We start from the raw sequence: 27,475 nt of genomic DNA, 5'->3' as shown, positions 1-27,475 counted from the left end.
TTTGTGAATTTGGTGCATGCTTAATGCTGATAATTTTTCATTGTGTATAGTTCCTTTTGGCATAATGTAGTATTTTCAGTTTATCTCTTTTTCATATTGTGACGTTTTCATTGTTGCCTAAATCGATAATGTGATGGCAATTCCTGTTATGGGGGAATCATTTGATGAGTAGTACATTTTGTCCCAGCCACTTATTTTAGTTTTGTATGTTCCTTCATTTTTAAAATATATTTCTTTAATGCAGCAAATTGTTGGGTTTCATTTTCTTAGCTATCCAGCTATTGCTCTTTGGTTTTATTGGGGATTTTAAATTCATTCACATTTTAAGTTATAGCTGCTATTTTTCCATTTAATTCTTTTTTTTTAAATTATTTTTCCTCTTTTAAGCTAGCACTTAAGGGCCCAGGGATAAGTTTTGTTTGTACTAATTTGAACTGACACTTCTTCCATAGGCTGACTCTTCCTTGTATCCCAAGTTTCATGGAAGCAGTTTTGTGGCATAATGGAAAAAGTTCTGGGATCAAAGGTTCCTGGTTTGAGTCTTAGCCTCACTACTTAAAATATATTCAACTGTGGGCAAGTTATTTGACCTCTCTTGGTTTCAGTTTTTACATATTAAAAAAGAGGCTAGATGACCTTGAAAGTCCCCTCTAGCTTTTAATATATAATTCTATATTTTGAATGGATTTGGAGTCAGAGGGACTGTTGGGAGTCTTGTTCTACCACTTTACAACCTCTGTGTCTTTGGATAAGTCACTTAACTTTTCTAAGGCCTCAGTTTCTTCATTTGTAAAATGAGGGAGTTGAACTAGATAACATTGAAAGTCCCTTCCATCTCTGTATCTATAATCCTATGATAGTTTCTGTAAAGTTTTAATATCTCATTTAATTTATTCTGCTTCCCTACCCCCTTTACACTACATTTCCCAACAGATGTCTATAATTCTAAGTTTTCTTCTCCCAGCACCATCCAGCCTCTTCACTCATTTTTGCACCCCTTTCCAAGAAGTATTAATTTACTTTGTCTTCCTTCTTATTTCTTCTTCTGTCTAGGTTATTCTCACTTCTACTCTTGCATCCACAGTTTGGTTTTTTGCTTTGTCTAAATGTTCTTTCTTTATTTTCTCTATATTCCTCATCCAAGATAGGGCTTCTTTCTGGAAGACAAATGTTCTGTTCCCTCCTATTATTCTATTTGCAGATCTCACCTAATCTTTTTTGTCTCCTCCCTCTTTTATTTATTTGTTTCAGTTAGTTTGTTTTTTTGAAGGACCTTCTGCCAAGAAAATATCAATAGAAATAGTAATTCACCAAAGAGGTAGTGGTGGAAATCATTCTGTATCTGGAGACATAAGGCCTAATCCTACACTCTGTGCTTACCATGTTGCTTATCTCCTCTAGGGTCAGTATATACCATCTTTGAATGTGTCTCCCTCTCCATCTTATAAGCTGGGTAACTCCTGAGGCTCTTACATAATATTTGGTGGGGTGAAATGGTGTTCTGGGAAGCTGAGTATTCACTGAGAGAAGTTAGTCTCCTAAGGTATTAGTGACCTTCCTTAGGTAACATTATGACATTTGTAAAGGAGGGATAAAGGGAGGGAAGGAGAAAGAGAGAGAGAGAGAGAGAGAGAGAGAGAGAGAGAGAGAGAGAGAGAGTGAGAGAGAGAGAGAGAGAGAGAGAGAGAGAGAGAGAGAGAGAGAGAGAATAGTAGTTTGGTGGTGTGTGTTGTGTGTAGATAAATGGCACCAGCTGAGCTTACTTTTGGTGTTCTAGCTTTAGAGGACATCCCTGAGAACACTGGGAAGAGATAACACTAAAGAATATGTGTGTGTATATATTTAATGAGGATCAATTACTCAAACTAAAGGAAAGAGGAAGCTCCAACAGTAGAATTTCTGGCATTTGAGGGTTTGGAGGTTAGAAAAGAGGTTTTGTGAAGACTACTTTATCCAATAGTGTGAAGGTAAATGTTTAACAACCAACTCTATGGGGAAAAAAGAGTACTCACAACATACTTTTAAGTTTCATTTGCATTTCAAACATTTTCTCCCTTAGTTTCTTAAGTCTAGATAACAAAATGATAAATAAAACTAAATTTTGTAGCATTTCTTAATTTCAAAGTGTAAATGCTTACATTGAAAATTTAACAATTGTTGCCTCTGCCTCTACCCATAATTAATAAAATAGATTGCTTCCCCCCTCCCCCCCAGTAGTTATGATCAGCTCCAAAGAAGTGACATGGTATAGTGACAAGAGAACTGGCCATTGAGTCAGGAGGCCCTGAATTCAAGTTTTCTTTCTGATATACACTGGTTGTATGACCTTGGGAAAATCACTTAACCTTGCAGGGTCCCAAGCACTTGTGACTATAAGTTACAAAGAAGGTGACACTTTGTATTGGTAGAGGAAATTCCTCACCTAGAGCTCCCTTCACTGATGAAATCACAGACTCAGTCCAAAAAGTGATGGGCTTAATCCAAACATTTTTTTCTTCCAGGTTATCAATATCACGTATTTTAGAGACATCATAAATGAATAAAGATTATGATAGTTTTACTCATCCTATTTTAGTGTCATCTCTTTTAAAGCCTTGCACCAGTCTGCAGGCATAGAATGTGTGGTTTTAAATGGTCTTTCCTCTATTTATGACTCTTTCTACTGATATAATATCTTTTAAATAGCATCTTGGAAAGTTCGCGTGTGTATATATGTGTGTATGTGTATATATACACATATATGGAAAAATGTACATACATACATTCAGAAGTCCCTATTAGTGATTTCCTTCTGAGATGTCTTTTTTGGCTTTTGTGTTGTGTTTTCTTTCCTTCTCTTATCTGTATATCATTGACATGATTAGGTCTGCTCTAACTGGCACCCCTGGGTCCAGTAGTAGTAATTTTGTAACCATCTGGTTGCATGTGATTAATGTTCATGTAAAAGCATAATGGGAATTCCATTGTTCACCCAGTTGTGACAACAGCTTATTTTCTTTTTCATTTAGTTAAAAAGAGGGCTGGTAATAAATAGTTGCTTTGGAAAAGATTTACTTTTTGCTACTAATTCCCTCATCTATATCTATCTACAAATATACCCAGTCAAATTTCTCTGCTTACAAAAATAGTTCATACAACAATAAGAAATATAATCTCATAGATAAAATGTGTCCTTAAGTAAGGGCAGGTATGAAGTCATTTAAAGGAAGGAGAGAAAGGCTCTCAAAGAAATCCAATACCCTTTTAAGAGTCCCTAAGAATGTCACCCCTCTCCAATGATTCAGCAAACAACAGAACCTTAGGGACATCAAGATGATTTTTAGAAAAGTAGAAAAAATAAATTAGATTGGTAATAGCATACTGTGACTAATTTGCAGTTCTTTGTGGACTATGACCACATGATACAGAAAATCAATATAATCTATTTATTTAAAAATATAATGGAAAATGCATAAAATAAAATTTATTTTATTTTACTTAAGTGACAGTTCCTATGAAACAGGCAGAAAACTACTTTGTAGAAGAAAAAACCTCCAGAGATAAACCTTAAATTCCATGTAATACAAGATAGTGTGTATATTTTAAAATTATGAGTTTGGCCTTACTTCTTCACCTATGTGCATATGGGATTGCATAAACTGGTTGATATCGAGTTTTCCTATTCCTGCTGAGTTTCTGTCATCTGTGTTTTGGGTAGGTGGTTTTGGACTGAGCTCTCAGAGTCCATTGTTTGCTGCTTGAGCAACCATTTCTACTTGGTAGGCAGCATAATGTTTTTGCTCAGATTGGAGCCTGCCTCACTGATTCCTTGATGCTAATTGCTTCCTAAAAATTGATGACCCTGCAAAGTTTCTTTGCATGACTTCAAGTTTTTCCAGTCTTTCCTTCTTACTCTTTGCTTCACTAATGTGAAGATCTTGATTCAGGGATGAAGACTCTCCCTCTTCCACTGAGCATTGTTTCATTTACAATCCTGCTGGGGACTGAAGATTATAGTCATTGTCCCTGCCATGGTGGTTTACAACAGTAAATATAATATAACCTGGTCAGTAAATTTTGTTCAGCAAAACAGGAAAGATTAAGTAACATCATATGTCATTTTCCTGTCTGCATAGTGTCCAAGTCCCTTTGTACAAGGACTAATTCTGAAGACTTGCGCATAATAGATGAATAGACTAGCAACCTTTCATCTAAGAGGCTCTTGTAAAAGCATCACATTTCCCATTTCACTCTGTAATGATCAGCAGCTCAGAAATGGCTCTATTTCCTGTCAATGCCTACATCATTCTTATTTGCATTATTGGATTCAGCTACTTTGCTGAAAGTGTGAAGTATTTCAAGGACTCCAAACTTGGTTCAGACATTTGTTTATGGGAGCTGCCTTGGCAAAGGACTTATGAAAATGGCCTTTTGTGCTCTCCCTGTCTTGAGAAGGGCTGTTCTGACAAACAGCCCATCCGCCCTCCTTGCTGTGCCTTCCAGACACTTTTCCTGATAACCTGCCATGGAGAAAATTTGAGGGAAAAAAAAGGGGGTGATTAGAGGAAGCATTGGTTCGGTTTCACCAATCATGGAGGAATTGGGAATCAAGATCCTGTATTTGTGTTTTGTTTTTTAAACTTAGAAACAGTTGCATTAATGAATTAACCAGCAGCCTAGTGCCGGAAAAATGTTTCCTTTGTCCTGGTGGGGGAGCCAAATACTACAGATTTGTAATCAGGAAGGCTGTTGATCCTGGCTTCATTGTTGGGCCAGTCATTTGTGAGCTGGTTCCCTGACCACAGGCCACATACTTCTTCCGTGTGAACCTCTCATGTATTTTTACTGTCAGGATTATTGTTGTCATCTGAGAGCTACCTGAGGGGGGAAATGGTGAGCCCTGTATTTGCTTTGATTTTATTTATCCCCCCTGGCCAAGGGAGGATGATGCAGAGCAGCAGAGCTGCCTCCGTGTGCTGAAATCGAAGGACATCTGTGTGTGTGTGTGTGTGAGTGTAGTTGCTAATGCTCTCTGTGTCATTCTCCTCAGAGCTCTGGGAACGCTTCCTATCGCTGCTCTATGTCTTCCTCTGCGGATTTTTCTGATGAAGATGATTTCAGCCAGAAATCAGGCTCTGCATCTCCGGCTCCAGGGGACACATTACCCTGGAATCTCCCTAAGCATGAGAGATCCAAGAGAAAGATTCAAGGTGGTTCAGTGCTGGACCCTGCGGAGAGAGCTGTGCTGAGGATAGCAGGTAAGGGAAGCCAGGAGAGAGAAGGGAGAAGGGTGGGGGTGGGGGGCCGGTGAGTGTCATGGAGACTCATCAATTTGTTTTCTCCAAGGGAGGTCAAATGATAGAGAGAATGCACATTGCAGAGATTTTGTGCCAAAAATGGGGGAGGGTGCCAGCGGTGAAATGATTTTGTTTACCTTCTTTATAGAGGGAACAGTCTTCCATGCCTTGAGTAGTGACTAAGCTATTTGGTTCTGTTTTCTGGTTGGATGAATCAATGCATCTTAAATGAAAGGAAATATCGACAGGCATCCACATTAAACTTTCATATCCAAATGCATTAGACAGTGTGACAATTTGAAAGTATTAACTTGGGTGATTTCTCAGGGTATGTGTTTGCTAACCATGTAACTCAGAAAAAGAGAGCATTCCAAATTGGCATTTGCATCAAGATAGAGGCACAGGTCTGGGTTTGTATATCTTCCTGGATGAAAGAGTGACGGTCATCTGAACCATTTCCCTTAACCTTTTCGGAAACACCGCTGGCAGAACCTGTGTCTCTAGTAGCTTTTGAACATTATACACTGCTCAGGGCTCAACAATCCAGAGGCCCTGATTAATTAATATAAGGGAGGGACCGCTGGCCCTCAATCGCACTTGTGTTCCCTTGCCTGGGTGGTAAAAGCTGAAGCAGGACAGAGATCTTGTTTTGCCTAGCTGAAAGCTGATAAGAGTTTGTAAATTAATACTTTAACACGGTGATGAGTGTGTCTCTGTGTGTTACTAGTTGAGGTTATTGTTCCCTCACTTTATTTCCAAAGCATCATGCTAATGTATTGAGGGTTGGATTGTGTGTGCCCTGGGTAGTTCTTTCTCTAAGAGGCCTTTTGAGTTGGTGTTACAGCATTCAGTTTTTACCTCTTTTCTTGCCCCTCCTCTTCCCTTTTCCCAGCCCCCAACTCCAACTCCTGTGACCCCTCCCACACCCTCTTTTAAAAGAGGCTCTTGCCTTTTCACTACAATGCAAAGTTGGTACTTTGCTTTCTTGCAGGGGGGCCTATAGGGGACTAACCAAGATGTCTGTATCTAGGATCCAGACCACTGCTGCACCAGACAGGGAGTGAAGCAGAGTCTCCCCCTTAAGTCCCCCCATGAGTATTTTCATGATTACAGGAAAAGCAAACAATCCAGAGCCAGTAGCTTCCTAGTCCAGGTTTCTGGGGCAACAGCTTTTGGCTTGTATTATGAGATGCTGGCCTGTCTCCCTTGTCTGAGAGGAGAGGGGATGAGGGGTGGGAAAGGGGAAAAGTATCAAGAGTGTTTTGGAATAAAGTGAGAGATCGAAGGAAGGGCCGAGAGAATCAAAGGAAAGAAAGAATCTGCACCAGTGCTAGCACACAGCCTTTCCTGAATCTACTAAATATGTTTAGCTACCTAGAAATGTCATTTCCTTTAAAAAAAAAAATCCTGCCGTATGAGGTAGCGGGGAGGAGGGAATTGTTGCTGGGACGAGCTGTAAATAGCCCAGTAGGAAGAAAAAGAAGAGGAAAAAAAAGACTATGCTGATGAAAAGAGACCCTTGGAGCCTGTATATATTAGACAAGGGTCTGGAGAACACAGATGTGGTGTTTGCTGTGAGTATATATTAGTTGTAGATGGCATTGGCCTAAGTATTTAGGTAACGATGTTGGTGATGTACTTTTTTGGTGGTGATGGAATTGGTGTCATAGGAGTGTGGTACAGGTGATGAGTGTGGGTGAGAGAAAAAAGAGATTGCTATAGACATTGAATACAAAAAAATAGAAACTGTATTGCATAGTAGGAAGTAAGGTACAAATCTAACCAATGAATCAAGCATTTATTTAGAACCTACTACATGCCAGTCATTGTACTAGGGGATGAAGATACAAAGACAAAAATGAAAAAAATTTTCTGCCCTCTAGGAGCTTACATTCTATTAGGAGTAAGAGCATGTACACAAATAAGTACAAACTGATTTTAAAGTAAATATGAGGTAATTTTGGTATTGGAAAGGCAGTTGGCAGAAGTTCTGGTCTCCTGACTCTAGACAGGCCTAGACTAGATCAGTGGGGGAAATCAGGAAAGGTCTCACTTGTACCACCTTAAAAGAAGCTAGAGAATTCTAAAATGTGGAGGAAAGGAAAGAATGCATTCTAGTACTTAGCCTACATAGTAGGTGCTTAATAAATATTTATTGATTTATTAATTCTAGGCATGGGAGACAACTTATGCAATGGAATGGGGACATGTAATGGAATATGTGCATGTGTATATTAAAGGTAGAAAAAGTATGAAAAGTGTATTATATAACTCATTGTATTGGTGAATGAAAGTCATTCAATTCTATGTATTTTGTGAAAGCTTATAGCAAATAGTGATTCTTTTTTTGTGATAGTATAATAGCTAGCATTTATACAGCACTTTTGGTTTACAAAGCAATAGGTATATATGTATGTACATATATAAAATATATTACATATACACACATACACATATATGTGTATATATATGGAGAGAGAGAGTCATAATTGAGCAAATTGGTAGCCTTTATATGCCTTTGACCTTAGACCATACTAATATACTTTAAGATTTTACAGGTAAAATATTTCAACTTTTTCAAAGAAACATTTGTAGTTTTTCATCTTACAGCTGACCTGTGTTCCAAAAGTTTATACACACCCAGAATGTCAGAGCTGGAAAGAATCTTAGAGATACTCTATTCCAACTTCTTCATTTTACAGATTAGGAAACTGAGGCCCAGAGAGCACAAGTGACTTTCTTGAGATGACCAGAATCCTGCCTGTCATTAATCTAAGTACAGTTGTTAATTTTTAAGTTGTTTGTTGGGTTCCTAGAATGCATTTTTGCCACAGAAACAATCTTATAAATGGTGGTTAATTCCTAGGCCAGCTCAGTATAACTAAATGACAATAGATAGCTATGTTAAATTCAGCAAACATTTCTGAAGTGCATCCTGTGGTTAAAAACATTGTACTAGGCACAGAGCATAAAAAAATAAAAAATGACTTGGTCCTTACTCTAAAATAAAGAGGCTTCTGGACATGGGTCAGGATTAGGGAATATGGTAACTGCAAGAACACTTTTTACTCTCTTGGGGGAGCCAAGAGGCACAGTTCAAGCCAGCTGTTCATTATGCTCGGGACATGTATAAGTAGGGTATTTGCAGTCAAGGAGTGTTGGTATAGATACAAAGGCTATTTTTGAATATGCTGGCTGAAAAGATGGATTTTGTAATATTAAAAAAACTCACATGTAAACTCTTGCTTCTAGAGATATGGACATTCTGGATAAATTATTGGGTCTTTGAAGTCATAAATAGAGAATATGAGATAATAGAGAGTATGATCCATTGTTCCTGGGTTAGGTATTCATAAAGCCCATCCAAACTATTTAATATTATGTTGTTGAATCATTTTCAGTTGTGTCTGACTCTTTGTGACCCCTTTTGGGGTTTTCTTGGCAGATACTAGAGTGGTTTGCTTTTTCCTTCTCCAGCACATTTTACTGATGAGGAAACTGAGGCAAAGAGGGTTAAGTGACATGCCTAGGGTAACATAGCTAGTATGTATCTGAAGTCAAATTTGAACTCAGATCTTCCTAATTCCAGTTCCAGCACTCTATCCACTGTGCCACCTAGCTAAGTTTAATGTTATATACATAACACTTTTTTAGGTACTACTTATCTTAGTGTGTCTGTGTAGAGGAGGAGAACAGCACTTGCTGTGGAATTGGGTATGTGTGCTTTGGTTCCATAGAGAGGGACACAAGCTCTGGTCTCTTACTGCCAATGACTTCTGGTAGGTTTTCATGCATCTCCATGATTAAGGGGTGACCATGTTTCCTTCCTTACCTAGCCAAAGTATAAATGCTCAGTTCCAGGATAAGTACTCCAGTTCAATCTCCCTACAACACAAATAAGGTGATTCTGATCTCAAATATCTTATAGGCTTAATGAAGACAAGAACAAATGACACACCTACAACTTCATATATTCAAGTCAACAAACATTTATTAAGCACATACTGGATGTGAAAGGCACTGTGCTAGGTGCTGGAAATGTGAAGATAAAATTAAAATAGTCCTTGTCCTGAAGTAGCTTACATTTTAGTACATATGGACTATGTCAATTTAAGTATCATAAGGGATCTACAGTTCTAGGATTTGAAGCTGAAAGAGACCTAGAAATCATTTAGACTTTCCAACCATTTTCAAAGTATTCAGTCTGCTCTTTGGCCATCCTCATCATCCCCCTGTCACTGGAATCTGGATGCTGCCATTGCAATTTTGCACTCTCATAAGTGAACTGTTGCCTTATTTGCCCAGGACTAGGCCTCCATGCCACTTTCTAAAAATTTCTAAGCCATTTTGCCAGGTCTATCTATCTGTCTCTCTCCTCTCTCTCTCCCATCTCTTAATTCTCCTATATATGTTGTCTCCCGCAATTAGACTATAAGCTCCTCAATGCAGAAACTGCCTTGCTTGCTTGTGGCCCCAGTGCTTAGCACAGTCCTTGGCACAAAGTAAATGCTTTCAAATTAATTTACTCATTCAAAGTCCACCCCCTTATTTTGCAGAGGAGAAAACTGAGACCCAGAGAGGGGGAAATGACTTTTCCCAGGTCACAGTGTAAGAATAGTCTACTCATAAGTTATCTCACAGGCATGACAATGCAGAGGGATAGAATGTTATTACAGAAAGAATACTGTGGTCTGTGAGTGAAGAAGACTTCAATCGAGATATTCAGGTCCTATCTCTGACACACAATGGTTTTGGATTCTGGGCAAGGCACTTAATCTATCAGTATTCCCAAACAACTTTCTAAGATTTAAATTTCAGAGTTGCACTGGTAGAGGGAATTTCCTTTCAATGGTTTCCCTATGCCAATGAAAACAGAGGTCAGGTCCAAAAAAGAGGAAAGAAAAGACAGTACATTAAATTGTATACAAATGCATACATAGTAATGGGCAACAAATGGGGTATCGTCCTTGGAAAATAAAAGCTCTTCCTTTTATTTTTAATATCTTTTTCAGTTATCAAAAATTTATTTTCTTCCTTCCTACCTTTCTACCATCTGGGAAAAAGAGAAAAGGAAAACAAAAGCTTTGTATCAAATATTAGTAGTCAAGCAACACAAATTTCATTGGCCATGTCCAAAACATGTTTCATTTTGCAACCTGAATCCATCTTCACCTCTCTACAGAGGTGGATAGATAGTATGCTTCCTCACTGGCTCTCTAGAATTGTGTTGGTCATTTGCATTGATCAGTTAAGTTTCTCAAAATTGTTTGTTGTTACAGTGTTATTGTATAAATTATTCTCCTTGTTCTGCTCACTTCATTCTATAACATTTTACACTAGTCTTTCCAGGTTTCTCTGAAAAGTCCCCTTTGCTATTATGGTATGATAGTATTCCAGTCATATTCCTTACTTTGTTCAACCATTCTTTAATTGGTAGGCACCTCTTTAGTTTCCAGCTTTTTGCCTCTACAAAAAGAGCTGCCATAAATTTTATTTGTACATATACATCCTTTCCCTCTTTTCTTTGATTCTTGGTGGGGGGGGGGGATATATAGGCTTTGGGAGCATAGTTACAAATTATTTCTCCTAATGGCAGGACCATTCTGAGCAGCTCATCAGTGTATCTGTTTTCCTGAAGTCCCCCAACATTTGTCATTTTTCTGTTCTTTTAGTTTTGCCAATTTGATGAGTGTGGAGGTGTGTGTGGAACCTCAGAGTTGTTTTTAACTTTTATTTTTCTAATTATTAGTGAGTTAGAACATTTTTATATGGCTATTGATAGCTCGGATTTCTTTCTGTCAAAATTGCCTGTTCATATCCTTTGACCATGTATCAGTTGTGCAGTGGATTTAAGGGGAATCAATCTTAAAGGACTTAGTAGGCTTTGTAGGATATTAACATGAAATCTATTATCAGCATGTTAGGTGATGGTGATGATGAAAAGGATGGAAAGGTTAGTTTAATTAGCTACGGGGAAATGGAAGCCTGCATTCAGGACTGAAGGAAAGGGTGCTTCGTACTTTCCCTTCGTTACAAAATGACTTCGAATAATCATGAAGAAAGAAGGGGAACCGGAAGGAATCCAGGATAGTGCTGATGCTGTAGCTTCTTGACCTGTACGTGTGAGACAAACAAGGAGCAGGAGTGATTCTGAAGGCGGGGGTGGGGGGTGGGCAGAAGGAGGAGGAGAAGGAGGAGGAGGAGGAGGAGGAACCTGGAAGGGCTGACGGATTCTCAGTGGGGCGGGTGCTGGGATGGGCCATCGGTAGACAGCTGGAGCGCAGGCGCCGCTCCCGCTGTCACAGCTCTGAGCTGTGGGGCCACCTGCAGAGGCAAATCGCCGTCCTTTCCAGCTCGCCCCCGGGAGGCTGCTCAGTGCCACCCAGGCCTTGCGCTGACCAAGCAGATGCTGCAGACTACACGAAGGCAGAGACGACCCCCTAATTTCACTGGGCAGGGAAAAAATATTTCCCACCCCTTTCTCCTCCTCCTCCTTCTGGGAGGGCGAATGCAGCCGCCCTCGCTTGCCCCTTTGCAGGGCTTGGTTTCCAGGACACCTGTTGTGGGTCCCAAATAGTAACCTCGCCTTTTGGGTTCCGGGGCCGGCCTGCCGGTCTCCGGGAGTGGGCGTGCTCAGACGAGGTGATAAACCAGGGTGGGAAGCCTGGGCTGCAGAGGGAGGTGGGGAGAGCCGTCCGAGCCGGGGGGCCCTGGAGCATTGCACTGAAGGGAGAGGCCGGAGCCCCGGCTGACCTTCTGCTCTGTCCCCTTCCATCTCGCTTCCCTTGAACTCATCCTCCGCTGGAGCACCCACCCGGCTGCTGCCTCTGCGGCTGCCTGAAATGCCGCAGCTGAAAAGCGCATCCCAGAGCCCAGGCAGAATCTCCCTCCTCTCGAAGGAAACCCGGCGTTTTTGCGCTACTTCTTCTGCAGGGTGCGGAAGAAAAGAAGAGTGAGTGGGCGCCCCTCACGACCCGTCCCCCTTCCAGAATCCTGCAGTAGGGTGCAGTGTTCACCCCGCCTTCGCTCCGCTAGCCTGGCTCCTGGCGTCCGCGTTGCCCCTGTGCGGACACTAGTCCGGAGGGTCCCTTAAGTCACCGCCCCCTGGAGCACAGACGTGTTCCCATTGGAGGCCAGGCCGTCTGCTACAGCAGCCAGGGTGGGGAGGGGGCCTGGGCGTGTCCTTGGATAGCTCGGGGCTCACACTGGCCTTAGGCTCCGAGCCTTCTCCCCCTTCTGCAGTTTTCTTCCCCTTCCCCCTCTCTAGGTCCCGAGGCTGCTTGTGGACTCCAGCCTTGGGGGCCGGTGGGGAGGGGGGAGAGCTGAAATCTTTCGGCTTTGGAAAGGAACTTGAGCCATGGCCGGTTACCTGTCTCCGGCTGCATACCTCTACGTGGAGGAGCAAGAGTACCTTCAGGCTTACGAAGATGTCCTGGAGCGATACAAAGGTATCGTAACCCCGCCGGTTCCGGACCTGCTTGGGCACTGCCCTGTGGTCCTATCTTGGGACAGCTGAGTTTATGTTACATTATTAAAAAACAAACACAAAACCCCAAATCTAGAATTTTTGGTTGCAAGTAAACAGGTGTTAGGACAAGTAGTGGTACGGATGGTGGGGCGGGGAGGGAGGGGCGGGGGTGGGTGGAAATCCCTCTCCTACTCTTGGGATGTAATCCCATCAGTCCAAGAGCAGAGCCAGCAGGGTTGGGGGTGGCGGCTTCGGAGACGCCCTTAGATTGACCACGGTGTCTTCTTGTGGGGGGCTTTATTACCAGGGAGGAGTCTGATGCTTTCCTTTTTCTGAAAGCTCTTAAACTGCGCATAATTCTTTCGGGCGTCTCAGATACCTCCGACAGCCCAATGAGATTACCCAGAGACGCTGCAGCTCCAGCTTGGTCTGGAGTTATGTTAGTTCATATCATAGAAAATTAGACCACGGGTCCTGCAATTGATTAAACAAACCATCACTTTTGGAAAGATAACTAGATCATTTCCCTTTAAAAAGAACAGTTATTATTTTTTTAATCTGGTGTAATGCTTATGCGCATTCCTGTGTGACATGAGAATGATTAAATAGGTTGATATATGAGGGACTTTAATCACTGAAAAATCTTTATAATTTAAATGAATGTAGTTCATCTTATGTGTGTTGCTTCCCGTCATGAGCTTTATACTTAACATATATGTGTATATACATATACACAAATACATAAAAATATCTGGGAAACATTGATTTTCAGGATTGTGTTAATGTTAAATCTTAACTGTGAAGTTAAAACGAAGAGAGATTATTAGGTAAGACAAAATATCACTGCTTAAAAGTGTTTTTGGTACTGGAATATACATAGCAAAGCAATAGACATATTATGGAATTTCTTATGGCACTTGAAAAAATTCCAATAGTTGGTGGCTGAAGGGTGGGCTACAGAGAATCAGCAATAGCAATTTTTTTTTATGTTTTCTGGGTAAAATTCAGATGGTATTATGTCTTTCCAAATGTCTGCATGGGACTGAGCCATAGACCTTCCATACACTGGACAGAAACCAGGTAGTTAAAATGCAACACAGCTCTTCACTCATTAATGGTTTTAATATTTAATTGTTAATGGTTTTAGGCTCGTGGGAAAAATTAACAGGAAAAACTGAAAAACAAAGAATTTTTTTTCCCCCGGTGGTCTGGGTAAAATATAAACAGTGTAGTAACTCATGATTCCTTTGTACTAAGTGCAGCTGCTGAGCAGGTGTAACATGTTAGATTAATTTGGTAGCATTTTTAAAAAGTTAATATAGTTAGCTGAGTCTGTCAGTTTTTATATGGAGCCATAGCATGACTTTTATAACAGTCTCACAAAAGTAACACTGCATCAATACATTTGATTTGGAAAAAAAAATCAAATATCTTAAAAATCTTACAACTTTTTAAATTGACATATTGAAACCCCCCAAATGAATTTTATTCTATAGATGTAGCTGTTAAACTTAACTGAGATTCTGACAAAGTGTTATTTTGTTTATCAACCTAATTCTCTATGTGTTGCATGGTGAATACTTGTATACAAGATGAATTGCAGATCTTAAGCAGAAATAGTTGAAATACTGATTTAGTTATAATAAGATTTTCCAAAAGCATATGCTTTATAGAAAATATTGTCCTTTTCACATGAAATTCATGATCTGAAAATACCATTGCTTTTGATCACATCTGATTAATAATTCACAATTCTCAGAATTTTAATATATTTTAAAATGCTTTTAAAATATATGTTTAGAATTTAAATTAAATACTTTCAATGAAGCTTAATGCCTTCTTTTTTGCTTACTTATTCCTTTTGCATTAAAGGAATATAGATAGAGACCTGGCTTGATCTTTTCTATATTGTATTACTTTTGGTCATTGGAAAGAAGATAGAAATATTGGCTAGTGGACAACATGAAAAATTGGAGTCCTGGAAAACACATTATTTTCCAATGTGTTTTTAAGCCAGTTATGATTTCCCATCAGTGTCCCAATAGGATGACCTCACTACAGTGCTTATTCTACTGATGACTTGCTGTGGGAGCTGATCTAATCAGAAAAGAATTGTAAGCTTTGACTAGGGAGTGCCAGTTTACTAAACTTTAAAAAGTACCATTGGTGATCCTTTGAAAGCATGTGTTATAGCAAGCATTTTGGGCTCCCATTTGAACCCAGAGAGGCTTTACTTTCTTGATTCTCTCTCCACACACATATTCTCTTATTAGAGAGTAGCTTTGTGTTCACATAGAATGTTTTGGGGTCGCTAAGTTATTATATGTGTCTCAGCTGTTGTATAGTGTAAGAGGTACAGTCAGCTGTAACCAATTCAAAATTTGCCTGCAACATGGAAGCTTAGAAGTAACTAAAGCCACATGAGGAGGAATTATTTGGGAGTTGAGGCAAGTCAAAGTTCTTAGATAGCCTTGGATTGTTTTCAAGGTTCTAGAATATCGTGGAAAAATAAGAATAATGGCAAACCCTAAATAATTTGTATTGTCTGCCCACTTGTATCTCTGTCTTGGTCCTTTAATTCTGACTGTAAATGGGCAACTGTGTGCTAAATTCGGGAAAGCACAGAACACTTGTTTGCTACACAGAAAACGGTGCAGTGTTCTTATTCATAGTCTACTACTGATGCTTATTAAACTGATTCATAGCCAGAATATCCATGGCCTCTGATTTTTTAAAAAAAGCAATAACATAAAATCACATTACCTCAGCCACTGCCAAAATTGGATTGAATAAAGCCAGTTATTCATGAAGAAAAAAACTGCTTCTTTGTTATTATTTATTCTAGGGGTTGTCAAGGGCAATGCCTTTGTTTTGATATCTGTGATAAATTATCCAGCACTTTTGCTTTATAGAATAAAGTATGTTATTTTTGTTTATAACTCAGCATGGAATGATTTACACAAAGGAATAGCTGAACCCCTAATAGCATTGTTTTACTTTGAAGAGTTAGACTAGCCTAAAGCATTGGTTACATTAATGAGATGCCATTTAAATCTACCCTCAGTTAATAGACTGTGTTATGGTGAAGTTTTATGTTGTCTCATCCTGTTTGTTTGTTTTTTAAAGGCAGACCTGTGATTTCATAATTTTTAGTAGTTCCTGGTGAGGAACTTCCTATACTAATGCAGAATGGCACCTTTCATGCAACCGATAATCTTTGAGAAGTTGTCTGGAGACCTGCCTGGTTAAGTAACTTTTGTCAGAGTACTTGAGACTTGAACCTATATCCTTTGGATTCCAAGGTTGACTCTGCCATTCTGCCTCTCTAACAACTTTCCTCGCCCCACTCCCTTTTTTTGCCTTATTTCATTCATTATAATGACATCCACTCAAACTTTATCACTGTAAATAAGGAAAATTATATATAGTAGTATAGTTGAAAGAACCTCATTGTGAGAGATGGAAGACGTGTTCAGGTCTCTGTTGTTTGCTGACTGACATTGGATAAGTCATTTAATTTCTCTAGGCTTTAGTTTCTTCTTTGGTAAAATTGAAGCAGGATGGGGGGGTGGGGCGGAGCAGTGTGAAATGGAGGACATGATTGATCCCTAAAGGCCAATTCATCTCTAATATTCTGGCCTCAGAGTCATGAAGACTAGGGTTTAAGTTCTGCCTCTGACACATTGGGCAAAACACTTCACTCCTCAATGTCTCTGGCAATTCTCTAAGACTGTAGGCTACAGAGTAGTTATTGATGTGCACTGCTAGAGGAGTTCCTACTTAAGAGTTCCTCAGACCAGCGAAATCATAGATCTAGTCCTCCATTTTTAAAATCCACCATTTAGTTAATTTGGGGAGTTGTCCTAACATCAATAGACTGCATAGAAGGTTGGGCTAGCTGACCTTTAAGGTCCTTTCTAACTAAAGGTTAATGTCATTTCCTTCTAAATCTTTTAAAATATTTTAATCACAATATTCCAAGAGTCAAAGCAAAGTCATAGATGATGGCAGTTGCCTTCAAAATTAGGTTAATTTCCTTAAGGTAACCCTTTCAAAGGCAGTTTTTGTCCTGGGTGTTTTGAATCACTCTCTTCCTCTGCTGCTTCACCAAAGCCACATCCACATGTATGCTGACAGCCTGCCTCTGAAGATTGTCCCAAGTATAATTTTCATTTAAATGGATCACTGTAGACTGGCTTCATCCAGGCATGGATGACAAAGATCCAAAAATATTGGTTTCTCCCAACTATTTCTTTGTGTAAGCAGACTACTAAGATTACTCTGACCCAAATTTATAGGTCAGATGTTTCACATAGCTCCTCTACTGTTTGTGTAGACATAGGGCCACTCTGTAGTTTGGCCTGAGATGTATTGGGCCATCTCCACCTTTAGCTCCTCCACTCTGTTCAGCAGAGACCAAGAAGTATCAGTGGCAATACTACAGGATCCACAACTATAGGATTGGTTGTGGTGATGTTATAAAACGTATTCACCTAGTGTTGAGAGATCCAGGTAATTATTTCATCCATATTACTAATTCATATGTTTAATAGGCTTTGATTAGAGGTCTCTCCCAACATTCATTTATCAAGTGCCTGCTACTAGCAAAGGATGTGTGGTAGGCACTGAAGATCCAAGGCAAAAACAATCCTTTTACTACAGGAGCTTTACATTTTTCAGGTGTGTGGAATGAAAAAAGTATTTTTCATTTTGGGCTGTGTAACTGGTAAATTTTGGGGAAAATTCTTTTCCTCATGGTGGCAGTGTTAAGTACAAAACATATATAAAAAGATCTGATGACATGGATATATCAGCTTGTAAAAGAAATTTTTAAAGAAGCTACTATCTAATTGTGCATGCCTTGGAAGGCCATGAATTCTGCCTCTGTGGGGAACTGGAATATTTTTCCAAAGGGTCATCTTGAAATGAGAGACTGTAATAAAATCTAACAGGTCTAAAGCCAGACTCTTCAGAGCTGGCTGGGAAAGAGAAGATCCTGGCAGCCATAGTCTCACCATCAGGTGACTCTTATAATTTAAATCTTACTTTAAGAATTTGTACCATTGACTGTTGACAAATGGAAAGATACACAGCCACCATCATTCTATAGGACTTTATATCTACTAAGGGAGAGAAAGGGAATAGAGCACCCCTCTATTTTTGTGTAGACTCTGTAGAAAAATATGAGGACCTTCCATATTTGTAATGTTTATTTGCTGGTATGAAATCAATTCAACAGATCTTTATTAAGCAATCTGATGGATGCTTGGGCACTGTGAATACAAAGCCAAAAATGAAAAGTTCCTACCTTCAAGGAAATGACGTTCTATTGCAGAGTAACACATGTACATGGATGAGTAAATATAACATAATAACAAAGTAAATGCACAATAAATAAATTTTGTTGGGGAATCATTAACAACTAGGGAATGTTGGTAATCAGTAAAGATTTATTACAGTGTGGCACTTGATTTGAACTTTGAATGATGCCAGGGATTCCAAGAGATGGAAGTGAAGAGGGAGAGCATTACATACACGGGAGATAGCTTTTGCAAAGGTATGCAATTAGTCTGGCAAGATTGATTGGAATCCTATTTTAAGAAACTTTAAATGACAAATAGAGGAATGTGTATTTTATTTTCTAGGTAATAGGGAGCCATTCTAACCTCTTGAAGAAGGAAAGTGATATGATTAGATCTGTGCTTTAGAAAGATCAGTTTGACAACTATGTGGAGGATGGATTGGAGTGAGATGCTGGAATTATGGAGTTTGATTAGGAAACTATTATACTAGTCTAGACTAGAGGTGAGGAGGGCTTGAATTAGGATGGTGGCCATATGAATGGAGAGAAGGGGGACAGATGTTGAATGTTGCAGAATTAGAATTGTTAAAACTTGGCTATTAATTTAATATGGGGTGTGGGGTGAGGGAAAAAATTTTTGATTAAGTACATAGTGTGGTTAGCCATATAACATTTTAAGTCTAGAGCAAAACTATCTATTTCCTCCTCTCAGGATTATCTTTGAGAAGTTGTCTGGGCAACCCTCTGGGGTTGGGAGTATCTTTAATGTTCTTAACTCAAGCCTCATTCTAGTCTGATCGTTTAGTTGTTAGCTGCTTGTGATTAATGTTCCTGTTCCATTTAAGGAATAAACATTAATTAACATTTCAAAGGATTTTTGCTTTGACTGTGTAATAAGGACAGAAATTATCTACTTTTCTTTGCCATATCTGAGGATGATACACTCTCCTCTATAACACCTTGGTCTCTAGGGAGAAGGGGCTCAGACTTAGCACAGTTTTTATGTAACATTCATTCTACCAAGTTCGCTTCCAAATGGTAAGTGAGTCCTCATCTCATCTGACTCTTAGGTTCTAGTTTCTTAATCTGGGACTGGTTGGAAACCTAGCCTGGCTTCTAATCATGTACCTTGAGTACTTGCTTTTTTGAACTTTCAGAGCTTACTTGGCAGCAGTCATTTCCCATCCTCCTCACCTGGAATCAGGAAAAAAAAAATGAACCCAATAGAGAAAAAGCAACAGTAGGGCCTTAACACACTCAGCTTCATTCCAGATCCAGATATTAGAGGACCTGAGTTCCCTTTCTCACTTGAAGGGTATCAGCCATCATTCCTTCTTCTCTGCTTCTGGCAGGTCTAGAAATAGCCTACACCAAAAAAATTGGCCTTAGATAACTAGGGCTTTTTGGAATAAATCCCAGTTCCTCATGGATGTATAGCCAAATGAAAAGTTCCTTTCACTAAAGGGATGGCAAACTGAAAACATTTATGGAATTTTTGTACATGTTCCAACTATCTCTTAAGGTACTTTTCTTATATGTCATTGTACCTTTACCAAGCTCTTCAGCCTCTTCCAAGTGGGAGATTGTCTCAGCCAAACCATCTGAGCATAACCATAAGGACTGGGCTTATTGGACAATCCTTTATTATATAGGTTTTTAAGAATTCCTGACTTCCAGTCATGATGACTTCTGAAGTAAAAATTGACTGCTCAGTTCCCACATAACTCTTTCCGGTAAAACCCTGTATGTTATACCAGATTAAATGATGATCAATAAATCAAATGAGAAACTATAGTAAGTGACTGCTTTCACAATCTTCTCCCCAAAGTGGGTCATTGAAACATTTAAAAAAATATACAGAATGCACACTACATGTGCGTAAACTTACAAGAATAACCAAGATAGCCTTAAACCAATTTGACCCTCCCTCCCCATTTGTTTATTGCAATTTCTGGTAAGTGATGAATTTCTTAAAAAAAAAAAAGTAAGGGCAATTTATTTTTATAGCCAGAGTTTGATAGTGTAAATATGCTGATGTAGCAGAAATTCATTGCCAGCTTAAAGTTGTTTCACATAAATTTTCAGTCCTGACTTGCATATATAAAAATGGTTTGCATTTACATGATGCTTTAAAGCTTTACAAAATATTTTTCTTAAAGAACCTTGAAGGAGGAAGTGCCTGTAGATCCCTTCCCTCAAATTGTACTCAAATTGAGACTAACAGGGATTAATGAGTAGACGTGTGATCTTCATAAATAAATGGCAGAACAGGAACTAGAACTCCAAATGTTAGTTCCTGGCTTAAAGTCAGGTTAAAGTCCCTCACCTGACACCAATTGTCATCTTAGGCATGTTGCTTAGCCTTTTTTTTTTTTTTTAAATTCTAGTAAACTCTTTAGGATTTAGTATTACAGTCAGGTCATAGACTGGATTGGATAAGGACATTTCTTAGACTGATGAAACTACAGATCTTTTGTGAATATATGTATGCAAAGAAGGTGCTTATCATTTCCATTCAACTAACATTTTTTGAGCGCTTAATACATACACAGTGTCTTTCTCAGGGCTACGTTGGTTCTGAGGAAGAATTGTATGGAACCTGAGGTCAAGGAATTTAGTTTGGTGGGAGTGGGAATGGGAAAGTATAATATGAAATAGAAAAGCTCATAAGAAAGGTATAAAGGAAGTGTTGGGGGAAGTTCAGAAGAAAAAGGGACTATTTTTAATTGGGACATCAGAAAGGACTTTGTGGATAAGGATTTCAACACTTGAAGATGTATATATCCCCTTTCTTAATACATCCTCCACACAGCTTGCCAATTCTTTTCCAGTCTGCTTGTGCCACAATGTTCCTCAAAAGTCTTTAGTGATTCTCAAATCAAGTTTAAACTCTTGAGGGTGGCCTTTTCAGATTTATTTTCTACTTCTCTTTATGTATTCTCTGTTGCAGCCAAACTGGGCTATTTTCTATTTCCTGTTTTTGGGCTTGACCGCTCATATCTCTATGATTTAGCTTTATGCATCCAAGGAACTACCCCACCCTGATCTCCATCTCCTAACTTTTCATTCCTTAAAATTAGTTAGATTGAGTAGTGCATAGAATGAAGGGCTTGGAGTCTGAATGATTTGAGTCCAAATGTGGTTTAAGACACTAGCTGGATGACCTTGAGCAAGTCACTTAACCTCTGTTTGCCTCACTTTCCTTAACTGTAAATTAAGGACAATAATAGCATCTATTCCCTAGGGTCATTGTGAGGCTCAAATAAGATAATATTTGTAAAGTGCTTAGCACAGTACCTAGAACATAATAACTGCTATATAAATGTTAGCTATAATAATTATTATTATCCCAACTCAGATGCCATTACCTCTTTGAAGCCTTCTCTAATCTCCTCTTTTCTTCAACTCCTTCTCTCCCCAACCAGGTAGAAATGATTTTTTCCCCTCCTCACTTCTCTTGCTGTGCTTTGCACATCTCTAACTATTTCTTATGTCATAGTTATTTATATCCCACCACCTTCCCCAACCAATTAAATTGAAATTATTTGAGAGCAGGGCTTTGACTTCTTATCTATATCACCGAATACCTAGCATAAAACTTTGCTTAGAAAATATATTTAATGGATGTTTGAACAAGTGATATATGCGTGCTAGTGGGGTGGGATGGGAAATAGATGTGTCCATGGGTATATGAGAGAGATATATGGACAAAGTCATGTCTGACAGGGGAATGTTGCAAATCTAGCTTTTCTGACAATTAGATTTCTGATTAGGGTGGCCATCAAGACCCTTAGGGATATGCTATATCATCATCATCATCATCATCATCATCATCATCATCACCATCATTAATATTTTGTGCACACCCATAATTTTATCAGTGAGGAATGTTTGGTATGGAAACTATCTCCACTTGTGTAGATTTTAGAGTATTATCTGGAGACTCTACAAAGCTAATTGACTTTCCTATGGTTCTTTAGTATCAGACTTGAAACTATATCTTGCTGATTATAAAACTGTCCTTCCAAGCCAGTAAATTATTACATGGAACAAAGTTCATATTGTTAAGAAAGATTGTATTGTAATTCTCTAAACATTTTGAATAGAATGTTTCATTGATAATTGTTGTAGCTAAAGTTGACTTATAATAATGAGTAGGAACATGAAAGGAAAATATATTTTCATGAAGGTATTTTCAGTGTGAATTTAGAGTTATAGACCCATTAATGTTTGAGCTAGCATTAAATCAAGTGCCTATTATGTGCCCAGTACTATGCCTAGGTGCTAGACTCTTAGAATTTTAGAGCTTAAAAAGACCTTAAGGTTCATCTACTTCAGTGTGCCACCCTCCCATTTACAGATGAGGAAACTGAGACGTGTGAGAGTTCAAAGCAAGCTTTATAAATGTCAGCTATGAATGTGGCTGTCTTATTGCATGCTTGAAATGTTTCTTGAAAAGAATTGACAAAGGATACAGAGTTGACAAAGCCTTGCTTTTTCTCTAGTGGGTGAAAATATTTCACAGTGAATGCTGGTAGTCAACAGAATATTGAAACAAGTGAAACAAAAGTCTTACTGAATTAAAACATTACCCAATAGCCAGTCTTACTGTAAAGCTAAGTATGTATGTATGTCAATTTATATACTTTGTTTTATGTTATAACCTTCATATTCCAATTTAGATTGGAACTTTGGAAATATTACTCATTTTAAACAGTTATGGGCTAACTTTTATGCAGACACTTCAAAATGCAGTGTAAATATAAATTATTATTGTTGTTTTGACAGTGGTTAAAAATAGGTCATTTAAATAATGTGAAGTTTGTTTTAGAGTTTATATGAATGAATATATTTCATCTATTGAGGATGGTTGCTTAAGGATTCACAAAACTTGGCCCCCTAATTCTATCTTTAAGTGGAGAATATCAAAGCTGCTTCAGTACACTTTTTAGCTACTGAGTCTGAGACTCAGGTATCCAGTTGTTTGTTAGCTCTGACATTTTACACCACTTGGGGCTAAAATTAGTTGAGCTGCTCTATTTTAAGAATAGACAGAAATTAGTCCATGTTCTGCAATTACATGTGAAAGTCAGGCTCTTGGAGGGCTTTGTGTACAATGTTTATTGAATTGAATTATTGAATTAAATTTGCTACTTCTTCTCCCAAAAAAGCAATTAAGGGTAATTGGACAGAGAATAGTATAGAACTAGTCAATATATTTCTTTCATTTTTCTGGATGTCCTTTACTGTAGTGATTTGTTCACAGAATTCTAGAGTTGGAGAGATATCAACTATCCTAGTCAAACCCACACATGAAAGAAATCCATGCTATAACATACACAAGAAATGTTCATCTTCACCTCCTTGATGACTTCCACTGAGGGGGAACCTGCCTCCTTCAGCAGTACTTTCTACTCTTGGATAGCTTTTAATTGTTTGGTGGGTTTCCCCAACATCAAACCTAAATTTAAGTCTTTGTGTCTTCTCCTTATTAATTCCTGATTCTACCCCCTGGGGTCAAACGGAAAAAATAAAATCTCTCTGGAGCCAAAACCAACACTTTTTTTTTGCTGGCAATCCTTTAAATATTTGAAGACTACTAAACTGTTCTGTTAATGCCGAGTCTACTTGTTTATTGACCAGACATCTCCAATTCTCTTGATCTTTACTCAAGTACCTTTATTATCCTAATTGTTGTCCCCCGATGCTCCATGCTTTTATTATTGTCCTTAAACTGTTAGAGAACAGAAAACAACATGCCAGATGTTTTCTGACCAAGGTAAGGTATAGCGGGATTATAATTTCCTTATTATTGGAAACTATGTATCTCTTAATGAAGCTCAAGGTTATAATAGCTTTTTTTTTTTTAAGCTTGACTTATCAAATTGCTGACTCATATTGATTTTGCAGTCAACTAAAACCTTCAGATCCTTTTAAAGAAATCTGTTGCTATCCAGCTAAACTCCTTACAATACTTGTTGTAGCTTGCATCTTCCATTAGAGATGACATTTTCTTTCCTTTTTTTTTTTTTTGCTTTTTGGAGGGGGAAGGTAGAACAGTTGGGGTTAAATGATTTGCCCAAGGTCACATGGCTAGTTTTTTTTGGCTGTTGTTGTTTTGTTTTTTTTAAGTGTCTGAGATCAAATTTGAACTCAGGTCCTTCTGACTCCAGGGCTGGTGCTCTATTCACTGTGCCACCTAGGTGCCCCACTATGACATTTTCTTAGTAGAGTCTCAACAGTGCAAGTACTCTGAATGCCCAAGCATATTGTTAACTTAAAAAAAAATTGTTGTTTATTTCATAGTCATTAAGATAACTTTACATGCTGAGGACTAGAGAATACTTTAATTGTTTAGTAGATAAATAATTACCTCATTGGATTCTGATCTGTTTGAATTCAGTAAAGTGCTAGAATATAAAAGGACCCTACATCCTCATCCACTGCACCAATACCATGTCAGTTCAGGTTCAGTGTTGGGATAAAATGAGGCACTCACTCATCATTCATCATTTAACAAAAGGATATTTACTTAACCATAAACCACAAGGATATGCAACAAGGAGACAATAGTACCTAGCTTCTCTGGACCCAGCTCCCCTCATCTGCATATAGAAATACATCTGGTGGTCAGGGTTAGGTATGTTGCTTTGCTTTAGTTTTCAGAAATCCACCAAGGTTGAGGGGCCCTGGCTCCCCATGGGTAAGGACTCATTTCATGAGCTTGGGTGATCAGAAAGCTGTGTCAAGGGAGGTGGAGGCCAATCAGGCCTCTTGTTGTCTTTTAAAGAACACTAATACCTGTTTTGGTAAAATGGGGATCTCTGGCCTTATAGCAACCATGTTTATGAGTATAGAAACATTTTGCTCTACATTTTAGCAATCACATTAAAATAATAAAAATAGCCAGCATTGATGAAATACATTAAGGTTAGAAAAACGTTTTATACATATGATTTCATTAGAATATTTTCCTCAGATTCAATATATTTCTATGTGTCAGGCATTATGCCAGTGACTGAGGATACACAGATTTAAAATGACATAGACCATGCTTGTAAGGAGGTTATATATTCCAGGAGAGTACATGATGTATAAATGAATAAGTATAGAACAAGATAGAGTGTGATAAGGTCAAAAAAGAGACCCAGACAAAGAAATATATGTAACTTTGCTCAACTTCAGAATTGATTTTGTGAAAATCAGAATATGACCATAGGTTCTTTCTCCAATTTTTATCTCCAAAGACTCTTAAAATTCTTCCTTCTCATCTACTTTCACCTCTGGGAAATTTGTATTTCTTTGTTCAAAGTCTGGTAGCATCTAGAAGAAAAGTCTTCTACTTTGCACATCATTATCTTATATTAAAGATAAAGACATGAGAAATTATAGTATTTTATGATTCTTTCTTGGTGGTTTATTTGTAAGTCATTTTTATTGAAAGATTTTAATTTATATTTTTATGTTATTTACATTTCCTAATATCTCTCATCTTTCTGTCTCCCTACCTGAGAGCTATTCCTTATAACAAGCAAAAAAGAGAGGGGAAAAAAGTTAGGCAAAAGTAGTTAACAATCAACCAAGTGTGACATTATATGTTTGCTTCACAGCCATAGCCTCCCACCTCAGCAAAAGGGAGCAGGAATGTTCTCAAATTTTTCTTTGAAACCAAACTTGGATATTATTATTTCAGAGCCTTAACTTTCATTTTTAAAAAATTGTTACAACTTCCATTTACATTGTTGTAGTCATTATATACACTGTTTTCTTGATTCTATACTTACTTTGTAAAAATTCACTTAACTCTTCCAATGGTTCTGTTATTAAATTTTGGTGTATATATATAATGTTAATAGATTTAAGATCTTCTCCACCCATTAATAGGCCTCACATGGAGCCCATTAAGGGAAGCTTGCTTAGGGGAGGCTTGCTTGTGGAAAGGCTTTTACACTTTTTGTTAATTTCTAATTAGGCACTGAGTCATGAGGGTTGTGATGCCTTGTGTCTCTGAGAAGTGCATATATACTTTGAGTTTGTATTTTGCTTTGCGGGCTTGCTTATGAGAAGGATTTTGTTTTCCTCTGGTCAAGATTCGGAGTAGGGAATGTTCAGAGCTCCCTGACTGCTCATATGTAAAGGCTCTCTTGATGCAGGGACGTATATAAAGTGCATAGTTGATTCAGGCTGTCAGAGCCCTATCTGTTGGTCTTTATTTCTCTGCTTGTATTTTCTCTGAACTTCAGTGTGCTTACTTTTTTCACCTGAACTCGTGAATGTAATTAAGAAAGATTGTTGATGCCTTAAACAGCTATCTTTCCTAGTAAAGCAGATCTAAAAACCTGTGCTAACAGTTATTGTGGGTATGCCAGTGTGGTTGCCATTACAATATAAGATCTCTTTATTTTTATGGTTGGTTTCTTTGGGATATATGCTTGTCAGAATCAGTCATCTTTGGGTCAAAGGGTGTGAACAATTAAATCATTTTGTATAAGTTTGTTTTAGAAGAAGAATTTTGCATGAATTAATGTAAAACTCTGAAATGTAGGTGGCAGAATTTAAATGACATTTTTGTTATTTTTGGTAAGAAAGAAATTTCAGTTCTTGGTTTCATGATATCTACTCAAGTTTAATAATTTTCTGTGACCCAATAAAGTCCTTTTCCCATATCTTATGTTGGTCTTAAACTGGATTTCAAAGGTTAGGATAGGTGATTATAAACTCTGGTACTATAAAGAAAGACTTTTGAACATGAATCTTGTGATTGCTTGATGAGGAATAGACTAGCTTACATTTGGAGAGATTTGTCATTAGAATACTGGCAATGAAAAATAGATTTTATTGGGTCATCAAGTTAACTTTTCTAAAGTGCAGATCTGACATTTCACCTCCTATTCAGTAAACTCCAGTGACTCCCTATCACCTCTGGAATCAATTGTAGAATTCTCTGTTTGGTGTTCAAAGTTCTTAATAATCTGTCCCTCCGCTTCCTCTTCCCCCCAATCATTCTTATGTTCAGCATCTATTGATACTGGCCTCTTTAATGTTCTTTCTACATGACATTCCAGTTCCAGATAGTTTTCAACATTCATTTTTATAAGATTTTGAGTTCCAAATTTTTTTCTTTCCCTCCCGTCTCCCCAAGATAGCAATCCATCCGATATAGGTTATACATGTATAATCATGTTAAACATATTACTACATTAGTTATGTTGTGAAAGAAGAATCAGAACAAAAAAGAAAAACCATGAGAAAGAAGGAACAAAAAAAGTGAAAATAGTAGACTTCAATCTGCATTAAGACTCCATGGTTCTTTCTCTGGCTGTGCATAGCATTTTCCATCAGAGTCTTTTGGACTTTTTTTGGATCATTGTATTGCTGAGAAGAGTTAAGTCTTATCATAGTTGATCATCACACAATGTTGCTGTTATT

The 27,475-nt window shown here is 38.2% G+C and overlaps 1 protein-coding gene across 14 annotated transcripts in view; it reads left to right on the top strand.

Moving 5' to 3' along the window:
* The first annotated feature begins 4,729 nt into the window (after positions 1-4,729).
* The window catches only part of DST (dystonin), a 454,426-nt gene continuing 431,680 nt past the window's right edge, over positions 4,730-27,475 (top strand). For 7 of the 14 annotated variants that reach the window (XM_069070669.1, XM_069070676.1, XM_069070677.1 and 4 more), the window contains exons 1-2: positions 4,730-4,872; positions 5,030-5,237. In XM_069070669.1, coding sequence (XP_068926770.1) covers positions 4,870-4,872; positions 5,030-5,237 — 211 coding nt within the window. In that variant the 5' untranslated portion in view covers positions 4,730-4,869. Of the gene's footprint in view, positions 4,873-5,029; positions 5,238-12,241; positions 12,725-27,475 lie in introns of those variants that run through there. The other 7 variants (XM_069070672.1, XM_069070671.1, XM_069070670.1 and 4 more) reach the window with 1 other exon arrangement.

The sequence above is a fragment of the Petaurus breviceps genome, unplaced genomic scaffold (assembly GCF_028583685.1).
Source record: "Petaurus breviceps papuanus isolate PSGF00001 unplaced genomic scaffold, PetGlider_PUasm1.0 90822, whole genome shotgun sequence".
NCBI classification, from domain to species: domain Eukaryota; kingdom Metazoa; phylum Chordata; class Mammalia; order Diprotodontia; family Petauridae; genus Petaurus; species Petaurus breviceps.
The sequence above is the reverse complement of the archived record's forward strand: the minus strand, read 5'-3'. Positions and strand labels throughout refer to the sequence as shown.